The sequence below is a fragment of the Scatophagus argus genome, chromosome 12, assembly GCF_020382885.2.
Source record: "Scatophagus argus isolate fScaArg1 chromosome 12, fScaArg1.pri, whole genome shotgun sequence".
NCBI lineage: Eukaryota > Metazoa > Chordata > Actinopteri > Scatophagidae > Scatophagus > Scatophagus argus.
The window spans coordinates 538406-550217 of record NC_058504.1 but is presented as its reverse complement, the minus strand read 5'-3'; the positions used below and the strand labels follow the sequence as shown (position 1 = coordinate 550217).

Here is an 11812-nt window from a genome sequence, read left to right as displayed (position 1 = left end):
GTGGGGGTGGGGTGCACTGGGGGGGTCAAAACATGAGACACTAGGTTTGTATTGCATTACGGTACGATTATACAGACTGAACAGTGAAGGACGTGTTTTTGGACGTTTCCTTAGGATCTGAACTGGATTTTGAAGTAGCATGGTTTGATTCTATTGGGCTTTTGTTTGATTCTCTTGTATTTTATTGTATGTATTATACAATCTGATGCTCCCAGAGGGGAAAAGGAACACTCTAGTGACTCCTGAACTGCTGTGAATTAAAGGGAATATCATTATTACTATGATTATTATTATTATATATTGTTATTATTATATTTATTGATTTATTTCCTTTGCACAAGTTGGAATGGCCTTACTTTTGCTTTTACTCGCTTCAATTGTGTATTGGCACAAAGTGCACCTGTTTTGATTTGCAGAAATGACAGCACTCATTACAACGCTTATAATCTCAGAGTGCACAATGAAGCAGGATGAAAAAAAAAGTTCAGCAAATCCTTTTTATTTTTCATTAATCTGAGAAACAATATTTTGCATGAATATAAATGCAATGGCAGATATTTTGGCTTGTACAAAAAAAATGTGAAGCAATTTGAAGAGAAAAAAAGAATGTACCATTTCTGCTATATCTGTATATATCGAAATATTTATTGAAATATGTCATACTACTAATTCTATTAATGATTAAAAGGTTTTCTGAACAAAAATCTCTTTACCTGTTTTTGAACATTGTCAAGGTTGTTGGAGTTGGATCTTCTGCTTTCTGTTACTTGACTCAAGGATCTGTGTAATCATTAAAGAAAAAGTATTAAAAATGGCAAATGAGCCCTCACTTCAGGGTGTGTTTTTATTGTCTGTGGCTGATGGACAGCTGAGGAAAATAGCTTAGATTTTCTCTGAGGGTTTATCCTGAGATACAGAACACATGGACTCAGCTCACAGATTCAGTGTGCTCAATCTGCAGGTGTGGATAATCACCTGACAGGAATCACCTGTTGTGTGCAAGCCTTTAAAGCCCAGAGGCTGATGGACTTCCTGCTTCCTGACGCTCCTTCCTGTTGCTTTGCCACATCAGTTGATGAGTTTGTTTGTGGTCAGATGCTGGACATCATTTACTTCACAGCAGCTTGACCCAACAGAGCCGACATGATGCTTCCTAACAATAAAAATGCCAAATTCAGGTGCAGAATTGCAAGCAACGTGACCTGATGAATACTGCTAAAAGAAAGTGTTGTTTTGGAACTGCACCACATGTGTTAGGGAGGTCAGTCTGAAGCAGGAAACCCCTGAAGAGGGAACATGTGTGCTCAGTCCTCTCTTCAGGTCAATGAAAACCCAACTCAGCTGACGGCGATGCAAACTTTTCTTATCACCAGAGCTGCAGGTCCAACAGCGTTTAGCAGCTGACGAGGGGTACAAACGTCTAAAACCTTCAGACAGATTCACTAAACAAAGCTTTAAGGTGCAACTCGAACATCTTTCAGGTTATTTTGATGTCAGTTTCTTATTTGTAAATAAAAACCTAAGAAAATGGAGATGAGTGCAGTCGAGGGTTTCAGGGCTGAGACTTGGCTGCTGAGAACATTGAATCTGCGACGCCTCGTCAGTAGAAATATAAATACACTATACAGACAGAAGTAAAAGTAGAAGAGGAAGAGTGGAAGCTGTTACAGCTGCAAACTGTCTATCTGCCTCGGGAGTTTACTCCGGTGTTTGTTACGGCCGTTTACATCGCGCCGGGTGCTAAAGCTAACGAAGCGCTACCGGAGCTTCACAACGTCAGCTCGCTCCAGAACCAGCACCCGGAGGCTTCAACCACGTAAAGCGGACAGACACTCTGCCAAGTTTTACCGGCATGTCACCATACCGACACGGGGAAATAACACGTTGGGCGTGTTAGTCCCCGAGCGAGACGCATACAGAGCTGTCCCCCACCCCCACCTCGGCTTCTCCGACCACATCTCCGCCATGCTGGTTCCCGCCTACCGTCCGCTGCTCAGACGCCACACGCCGACACAGAGGACCATCACCGTGTGGCCCAGCGATGCTGTCCCTGCACTGCAGGACTGTTTCCTGCACACAGACTGGCAGGTCTTCATGGAAGCGGCTGTCTGTGAGGGAGAGGTGGACCTGGAGGACTACACATCTGCGGTCCCACACCAGTACGCTTATAGGAAGAACCGATCCACAGAGGATGTCATATCTTCTGTGGTCCACACAGCGCTCACCCACCTAGAGAATAAGGACTCTTATGTCTGTCTGCTCTTTGTGGATTTTACATCTGCTTTCAATACAATCATTCCACAGACACTGACCCACAAGCTCAGTACTCTCGGTTTGAGCTCCACCCTCTGCAAATGGGTCCTGGACTTCCTGACGGACAGGCCGCAGACCGTAAAGATCCATGACATCTCCTCCTCCCCCACCACCCTCAGCACCGGCTCTCCCCAGGGCTGTGTGCTGAGCCCCCTCCTGTTCACCCTGCTAACACACGACTGCTCAGCGCAACATCTGAGCCGCCTCATCGTGAAGTTTGCGGATGATACAGCTGTGGTTGGATGCATCGCCAACAGCGACGAGGCCGACTACAGGCAGGAGGTGGAACGCCTGGAGGGTTGGTGCAGAGAGAACAACCTCTGCATCAATGTGAAAAAGACCAAGGAGATGATCGTGGACTTCAGAAGGGTCAGACATCTCCCCCTTCCTCCCCTGTACATCGGAGGGACAGCGGTGGAAGTGTTCTCCAGCTTCAGGTACCTGGGCGTCCACATAACGGACGACCTCACCTGGAGCAACAACACTTCCTCAGGAGGCTGAGGCGTGCCGGACTGGGGAGCTCAGTCCTGACATCCTTCTACAGATGTGTGGTGGAGAGCGTCCTGTGCTCCTGCATCACTGTGTGGCACAGCAGCTGCTCTGCAGCAGAGAAGAAGGCTCCGCAGAGGGTGGAGAAAGCTGCACAGAAGACTGTGGGACGCAGCCTATCCACCACCACAGACATTTACACCTCCAGGTGCAGGAAAAGGGCCTCCTGCATCATGAAGGACCCCACCCACCCCTCACACAAACTGTTTGCCCCTCTCCCCTCAGGCAGGAGGCTGCGGAGCATCAAGAGCAGGACCACCAGACTGAGGAACAGCTTCTTCCCAGAAGCTGTGAGACTGGGATTCAATAAAGCTCCTTGAATCCTTGAATCTTGAATCTTCAAGAAGCTCAAGCCAAATTAGGAGGTACACCAAGATTCAAATTTTGTTCCTTAAAATGTTCTTTTATTGCAAAGTAAAATACACGCACGTCATGAGGGTTTTTAACTGCTGCTCCAAGGCAGATTCCTCCTCAGGCGGACAAAGTGAACTTTATTAACCTCTGGAGGTTCTTTACAGCCACTGAGACGATGCGTCATTTACAGGAGGTCAAGTCACATGAGCTCATGACAGGAAGTGAAAGTCTTCTGTTCCTGAATCACAACTGATTCATTCAGGCTGTTTGTCCCTTCCCTCCTGCCGTATGCAGGGCCTGGCTAAATGCACAAAGGGCTCCACCTGCTGGTGGTCACTGGGAAAAAATAAAAATTGCACACAGAAGTCACTGGTGGGCAGCCCTCCTCATTTCCTGTCTGAAAATAAAAGAAATAACTAAGAAATGAAAGAAAGAGACAGACTGTCCAGCTGCTTTCTGTTCTGGGACTCTGGAGGAGTCAGACTGACATCCACAGGCAGAGATCAGCCGTGGAGAAAACAGAAGAGGAGGAAGCTCAGGCATGTTGTTGCATTTCCTCCAGACTGCCTCAGCTGAGAGGTCAAAGTTCAGAGGACAGTACCTCACCTGGAGGGAGGAGCATCCAGAGCGAGCAGGTGGATGTCAGAAGGTTTGGGATCAGCTCACTGAGAGAGTGAGGAGGAAACATAATCTATAACGTGAATCTGCTTCACGTGCAGAAGAGGATCTGAAATATCAGTAGAACACTGACTGGCAACTTCATACCTCAAATGAGTACTTTTACTTAAGCAAGGTGCTGGATACTCCCTGCAGCACTGCTCTAATACCAGTTACATCAGGCAGCTACTGAAAGGCCCCCCAATAATCAGTCATTCAAACGGTCCCGTTGGCAGGTGAGGCCTCGGCCTCTGGGAACTGATCTGCAGTCAGCAGCGCTTCACATCATTTACATTAAGTGTTAACAGGAGTCAGTAAAACAAGTATGAGCACATAAACATGTTTGGTGTCAGAATATTAGACATTTCTAAGCACTCATTTCCTCTCCCGGAGCGACTCGTCCCTCTGCAGGGATTCTTGCTGTCCTGTCGCATTGTGACACAGTGAAACAAAAAGGCTAAAAACAGCACATTCAGTCACAGTCCGAGTTGCTCCACACTAACGTGAGCAACGAGGACCGTCTTTAAAAATACCAGAATTAATCTTCAAGGTACGAGACCGCCAGTGAGTCTGGGACAGGATGAGAGCGTAGAAGACGTGACTTCAGTCAGCAGGACATGATGTGCGTGGATGTCGGCTGGGCTGGCACCTCTGAACTTCAACCGTCTTCAAACTAACTTCTGGCCAACATGACATCTGAGATTCCGAACCAAAATGGCACAAGATGATCCAACCATTCAGTTTAAAGAGTCAATACACAAGAGATCAAAGAGACACCAGGTTTAAAACAGTAAATCGCTTTTAATTTAGTTCTCTCATCGGCAGGCGAGTTCGTTTTCGACATGGTGACAAATGAAGTGCCTAACAGGATTTGATACATGCTCTGTTCAGACATATCACGATCCAACATTACTCAAATAAAACCACTAAGAGTTCAGCTCTTGACCTGATAGAATAAAAAGATAAGACAGATCCATCGCTAGATACAAACGGTGGCAGCAATACACAGGATTGCCCAAGCAGTAAAGTACACGTTCCTTTAAGAAACAGGGAGAGAGAACGCGAAAAAAAAAAAAACCTAACCTCTGGGTTTTATCCCCAATTCAAGTAGTATTTACCCTTTTTCATCTGTTTGTGTGGTTTGTTTCTTAATAAATTCAAGTTCAGCATGAAAAATGACACCAGAAGAGTCCAGATAATACATGTGGTGGTGTTGGAGCAGGAGACGAACAGGAAGGAAAAGAGGAGTGACATTCGGGATTCCTCAGAGGGAAACGAAGAGCAGCAGGTGAGAAAGAAGAATCGGGTGGAGGGAGGAAGAGGAGGCAGCCGGTCTTCGTGAGAGACAGACGTGAAAACCAAACCCGCATCGATTACTGACAGAAATCCTTTCAGAAAACTCGCAGGAGGAAGAAGAATGAGGAGGGATTGAATGAATTCGGACTTCATCATCGCTGCTCATTGTTGCTCCCGGCTGCAGCGTGAAGAAGGCTTTTTTTCAGCTACGTTTTGTCCAATTGGTTTCCTGCTGCAGTAAAATCACTGATCAAATCGTAATCTAACTCAGGTTTGGAGCTCAGGCGGCTCACTGGCGCTGGGCAGAGAAGCGGCCCTCGCTGGGCCCGGTGCCCCGCCCGGAGCCAAAGCTGGGTTTCTGTGCTATGCCTCCACGGGTGGGTGGGCCTCGGGGGCCGCCGCCTCCTATTCGCTCTCTGGGACCACCGGGACCCCCTGGACCACGGGGCCTCATGTCCCGCCTGTCGCCTTCCCTGGCCGACCGGGTCTTCTTCTCCTCCACGTTCAAACGGACGTCACCGCGGAACTTGATAGGCTGAGGACATGAAAGACAGCGACGTCTCATTACGACACCAGATTGCATCTGAGAGGTCAACACATCAAGAGCTCCATCAGAAACAAGAGAGTTACCCTGTTACTGAGGATCTTCTGAACAGGTTCTGAGTCGTCAAACACCACGAAGCCAAAGTTTGGTAGCTTTCCTCCACTGTTGATCCTCAGCTCCAGGACTGTACCATACTCTGTGGATGGGGGGGTGTCATACAGGTCATTAACTACAGAGTGTGCACTTCTGTTACAACACCTGAGATATTCAGAAAGTCTCACTTTAAGTCAACATTCTCCCTGTCTCATTGTCCTCACACTGCTGGACCATCAAGTCCGACTTACGTTCAAAGAACTCCTTGAGTTCAGTTTTGTCCACGTCGTGGGGGACGTTGCCCACAAAGAGCTGCTGGGCATCGGGGTACCGGACCACCCTGCGACCCTCAGACTCGCCCTGCTCACCCTCCCGAGCTGAAACGACAGGTCAGAGTGATGTCACAACACACACAGACACAAGCCACCAGTCAATCAGCGTTCTGTTCTCCGTTTCATTACCAGGTACGAGTCATGTTGTGTATACCTGGTCTGGGCCCTCTGTGCACCGGTGCAGGACCACCTGGCCTCTGCTCCCTCGGTCTCTGGTCTCTCTGTGGTCTCTGCGTGGCTGTTTGGGACTCGGGCTTCACCTCCGCTCTGACCTGATGAGTCAACAGCACACGGTTGCAAACATTCGTCACAAGACCGAAGACTGAATATTTTAGTGTTAACACTAAAATCAGGCTGTTGTCAGTGAACGCACCGGTGCTGTGGGCGTGACTTTGACGACGTGAGGGGGGATTCCTGAGACTGGGACGGCCCCGCTGGGAGGGAGGTTCTTACTGGTGACGGATGCCCAGGAGAACGGCTGTGAGATGGCATCACATGAGACATTGGATTAAAATGATTTTCATCCCATCAGCAGCAGAATTCACTCTGAGCCTCATGTGAGCCAAATGACACAGACTGAAACATCTGGAAACCTCAGAGGTCAACTCATTACTGCATGTTTACATGTCACGCCGGCCAGGCCTACCCTGTTTTCCTCTGGGGCAGCGGCGGCGACGGGTTCGGCGGGCACAGCAGCAGCCTCTGCAGTGGGCGGAGCAGCAGCGGGGCTTTTGTCTGTCTGGTCGTCTGCTGTGTGTGTGTCGGTTTGCGTCTCCACAATCGCCTCCGGCTTCAGCTCCACCACCGCAGCCTCAGGCTCCTTCTCCACCTCCGGCTCTGGCTCCGGACTCGCTGCCACTATCTCCTCATCACCGGGAACCGCCGGCTCTGAACTATAAAGGGGGAAGAGCGAGACAGTTAGACACAAATCTGTGCTGCCCAACCACACAGTCACAAAATGTACTGCTGTTTCAGCACAGGTACTTCATGGTGCATTCAAGTGCACCTCGTGAACTCTGATCCCACATTCAAATGACCACAAGAATTATTTTTCCTTTGTTGAAACCCATGGGTCATAACAGTTCTCATGCTCTAGTTTTGTCTCAGCAGACATCTGTTTATTCTGTCTAACGTGAACACAAGGAGAACCGAAAAGCCAAAATAATTTCCACGTGAATTTTTCCACAGTTGGAAGTTTGGACAGGACAAACATCAGCAGAAGCCCCAAAACGATAGTTAAAACTCCGGTCGTACCAGGCTACCGGGTCGTAGAAGGGAGCAGACTCCTCAGCAGCAGCATCAGGGGAGGGGACCCTCTCCTCCATCTCCTCCACCTCGTCCTCGGACTCTGAACACCACACAGACAGACATGTTCAGGACAGCACACACAAGAACATTTAACAATCTAACATCCCCAGACATCAAACATCCACAGGTTCTTCAACTGGGTCAACCATCACTAATAAAAACCTGACAGTTCAAAGACAGACAATCGAGAAGCTCAATTATGACACAAGCTGTACAACCCAAGCCAAACTGATTTCATTCATTTTACACCACATAATAAAGATAAGAGGGTATCCGTGGAGGACTTAACAAGACAAAGTGAAACCTGATGAATGAGCCGAACGTAAAGGTTCTCTCACCTTCCGGAGGCTCGGAGTCAGAGTCTCCAAACACCTCGTCCTGGTAACGAAACACGTCGTTGTGGACGTAGAATTTGTTGGCAACTGTCCCCTGAAAGGCAAAGACAAACATCAGCTCCTGCTGCGACAAAAGCTTTCACAGATGAAGTTCTGCAGGACTGACAGCAGTGAGCTCCAAACCTCAGGTGCCAGCACGAAGGTCTGCATGAACTTCCTCATGGGCTGCATGTTGTTGGACAGCTCGCCCATCACCTGCACGACCACGCCCTCGTTCAGGGTGGCGTGGGCGTCCACATGTCTGATCTTGGTGTGACAGTCACGGAAGCTGAGAGCCATCACCCTCTTATGGATCTCCTGTGGGAGAGGAGTCGACTTATTGATCCTCACAGGAAATCAAAACCAATTAGGAGCAAGTGATCCAGAAATGAATGTTATCTACTTACAGACTGGCCATACACGGCCTCCACTGGTTTGCCGTTACTGTCCAAGCCGCCGTGCACGTAGGACGAGTTCTTTCCATAAAACCTGAGCAGGAACACAAACTTGTTCACAAAGGGAAGTTTAAACTGAGCCTGCGCTCATGCATGCAGGCTAAAATCAAGTCGTACCTGTGCAGGTAGTCGGGGGCCTGGTTCAGGAGCGTGTAATACTGTCGGACAAACTCTCGCCCGACCAGCTGGGCACTTGGCTTCTCCATCACCATTTCTTTGGTCAACTGAAAATTCTCTGTGAGTAAGTGAGACAGATTCATGTCCATATTACACAGCAAAGCATCATGGGAGCAGCTGACACCAAACTGGGCTTGATGTGGTTTTATGTGCAGCTCAACGTCATCTGGTACTGATCTTCACTACAACTCTGGTCTGGATGCAAAGTGGCACCTGAATCCACTCGCTCCCGTCATGATTTAGGTACTGAACCGAGTCGTGTGCATCCTTAATTCTAACTGAACGTTCTACCACGAAAACGTGGAACCAAACATGCATTCAACACGATCAGCGACTTCAGACCTGTAACGTTTGAACTTCCATCACTGGGTGCCATGACAACTGAAGCGGTGACCAATCAGCTGCATTGCGGTCTGTACTTTGTAACATTGAACAATCAGCCATTTGCAATCCTCAGAAGCAGGAACACGCGTGAACATTCCCGTGACGATGAATCATCCAGCAGTTAGTCCGATCCCACCAGTAAACACGACCTCTGATCTCACATCAGCACACAGGATTCGCTCAGCCTGTCTGTGTGTGTGGTGAAAAACTGACAAGCTTTTACTGGCCCACATGGGTGACATGAAAACAGGCTTTCTGGGGTGCGAAGACCAACCCGAGCATCACGAGCCGTCTGTTTTCACACCGAGTGGACAAAAATCTGAATCACAGTCACTGCTCTCAGATCAGCAGCCCTGATTTCCCTCAAACACCTTCCTTCACAAATGAACCAAAACAAACACCCACACCATCATGTGTACTTCAGTGTTACCCACTGGGTTTCGGAAACCTCATACGCAGAACACGACTTTTTTTCCCCACTTAAACCATCAATCCACTCAGCTGAAAAGCCACAGAAACTGAAGGGATGTTGAAAACATGAAAAATTTGAAGTGTTTCTTAATGCTTCTCTCAGGGTGGATGCTGGTATCCATTTCAGTGTGGTGTGAACGATCGTCTGACTTTTTCTTCATGTTTCAGATTAGGAACTGAATGAAATGTAGGCTGACACGCACCCTAACAAAGCCACCTTCTTCTCCACTTCCTGTACACCCTGGCTGGCAACGGCCTCTCTGTGCTTAACAGTATAACAATATGAACATTTGCACAAGGAGCCTACATGTTCCACTAACCCATTCAAGGCAAGATTCAAGTCCTTTCCTGCCGAGTTTCACGCTGATGTGAACTGAAACTGATGTCTGTCTGAAAGGTAGGAACAGGAATTTGAGGACAACTCTGGTGATATTCTGTTTGATCCAGTCAACAGCCCAAAGAAAGACTCACTTTGTCTAAGCCTGCTGGGTCCTTCTGGGGAATCCCAACATCTCTGGTTTATTTAAGAGCTCTGCGTGAGAACTGTGGCTCTAGCTAACGGTTCTCAAACGGGATGAAGGGTGAACGTGATGGGGACCATTGGTAGCACCGCAGGCAGATGGCTGAAGACGCAGGACTGAAACCAAATCAACTGGAGCAGCCAACAACCAATAAGAAAAGCAGAATATCATCAGCCTTAGTGTGCAGACATTACAGCTCCAGAATGTGGTCTGTCGTGATAAGACAAGACAATCCTTTATTAGTCCTGCCATGTGGAAATTCTCAGCATAACAGGGAAAGCAAAAAACGGTACAAATGGTACAAATACTACAACGCTGCACAATTATTCACAGTATTAGCAGTAAAAAGTCCAGTACACGTGAGCAAAGATAAGGAGGCTAAACCCTGCAAACACGCAGGTACAGTCACCCAGCAACCAGGGGAACAAGTGGCGTCCTCAGTCGCCTGTCTGCCACACCTGTCCACACGTCCTGCAGCCATCTGGTGTCCACGAACCAGCACCCAGCGGCGGATCGAGCAGTACCAGCTCAGCTTTATCTGAAGAATCAGAACATATAAGGGCACGCAGCACTGCAGCAGCCCAATCAGAGAGCCGCAGGCACGGCATGCAGACGAAGGCCGCAGCCGCAGTGATCCACCGGCCTACACGCTCTCACCACCAGTCATGGCGGCTCCGCACGACGGGCGGACTGCAGTCAGACGGAGGTTTCCACATGTGACCAGGGCTTCAAATGGCATGGTGCCTGGACCACCGTAGAGCTTAACTCGCGGCAGCTGGACGGGCACGCGGCCCCTCCAAAACGGAGGCAGACACGGGCTACAGCCCGGTCCCAGAAACCACCCCAACACGTGTCCCGCCTGGTCCCCGGCTAGACTGCTTAGTCCCGTCGAGCTAAGTTAGCCGGCTAAGAAGATGAACCGAGGAGCACCTTATGAAGCAGACGTCGAAAACCGATGGGGGAAACTGGCCAGCAAAGTCGTTTAGGAAGGCAGGAAGGGAGGGGGTCTCGACTGAACGAGAGCTAAAAGTGGCTCCACACGGCAGCCGCGGAGCTCTCACGGAAATCCAGAACGAAAAAAACGAAGGGGGCTGTGGCTATAACCCGGCTCTTCAACCGCGTTACAGCTTCTCCACCACCCGCTGCTATTTTCAACCACGTCAACGCCACAGATGGTGTGTAACTTCAAACATTTAGGCGTTATCGCCATGCTAACACCACACGGTTGCTAACAGTCGCCGTCTCCTCACCAGGATGTAGACGAAGCCCCGAACAACGACCTAGTTATTCTACCGAAAACGACACGAGACACAGATCACGACTTTTCATCGAAAACGTATAAATCGTGTGCACGTGGGAGAGCAACTTACCAGCGGGTCAATTATCAAAAAGAAAATCGTGGATTTAGGGAAAAAAAGTGATTTCTCTGAATCACCGCGGCGAGAGCCAGAAACACTAACGGCTTCACAACGTGCTGGAGTGCTCGGTTACCGGTTTCAGCTCTGCAACCGAACTTGACATCCCGCCCCTTATGGATCGTGTAGCCAATCAAATTCAAACACTCCGAATCATTGACCAATTGTCTGATGGTGACGTAAGTGTGCCTAAACTACAGCCAATCACGATGGGAGGTGTCTCTGCGGTTCCTCAACAGGGCCAATCACGTTATAGAAGTGGGTGGAGGAGCGATTGTTTCACTGGCTGGCGTCCACCGTTTTCTGTTTTTTTGTTGTTCCCATGCTCTCCGCGGCCGGTGCACCGGGACGTCTTCCCCGCTTAGGGGCGACAAAGCCGCATTCGGTGTTTAAACTGATTTAATGAGAGCGAATGACTCATCAAATTACGCAGGTTCTCAATTCAGTTTACTGGTCGCAGTCAGAGTCTGAGCTGTCCGCGTCACTGAGTTTTGTTGTGGTTGTTCAGTCCACAAAGTGCAGTTTAACAGATTTTTCTTTTTTACCTTAATGTCCACTTTCAAGTTGTT

The 11812-nt window shown here is 48.9% G+C and overlaps 1 protein-coding gene across 1 annotated transcript; it reads right to left on the bottom strand.

The window, feature by feature from the left end:
- Positions 1–4654: 4654 nt before the first annotated feature.
- Positions 4655–11358, bottom strand: g3bp1 (GTPase activating protein (SH3 domain) binding protein 1). The gene is made up of 12 exons (XM_046406832.1): positions 11199–11358; positions 8393–8510; positions 8228–8309; positions 7965–8138; positions 7785–7875; positions 7393–7486; positions 6785–7031; positions 6512–6616; positions 6293–6410; positions 6058–6183; positions 5800–5909; positions 4655–5704 (listed from the first exon to the last, which is right to left on the bottom strand). Exons 2-12 carry the CDS (start codon positions 8485–8487, stop codon positions 5459–5461), a joined length of 1488 nt encoding a protein of 495 aa, XP_046262788.1. The 5' UTR covers positions 8488–8510; positions 11199–11358; the 3' UTR covers positions 4655–5458.
- Positions 11359–11812: the final 454 nt, after the last annotated feature.

Coding starts and splice junctions, on each gene's coding strand:
- g3bp1 (XM_046406832.1), bottom strand. CDS start 8,487: ATGGTGATGGAGAAGCCAAGTGCCCAGCTGGTCGGGCGAGAGTTTGTC. Junction 7,032..7,392: donor TTCTACGACCCGGTAGCCTG/GTACGACCGGAG, acceptor CCCCCTTTATAG/TTCAGAGCCGGCGGTTCCCG. Junction 6,184..6,292: donor GCACAGAGGGCCCAGACCAG/GTATACACAACA, acceptor CTGTCGTTTCAG/CTCGGGAGGGTGAGCAGGGC.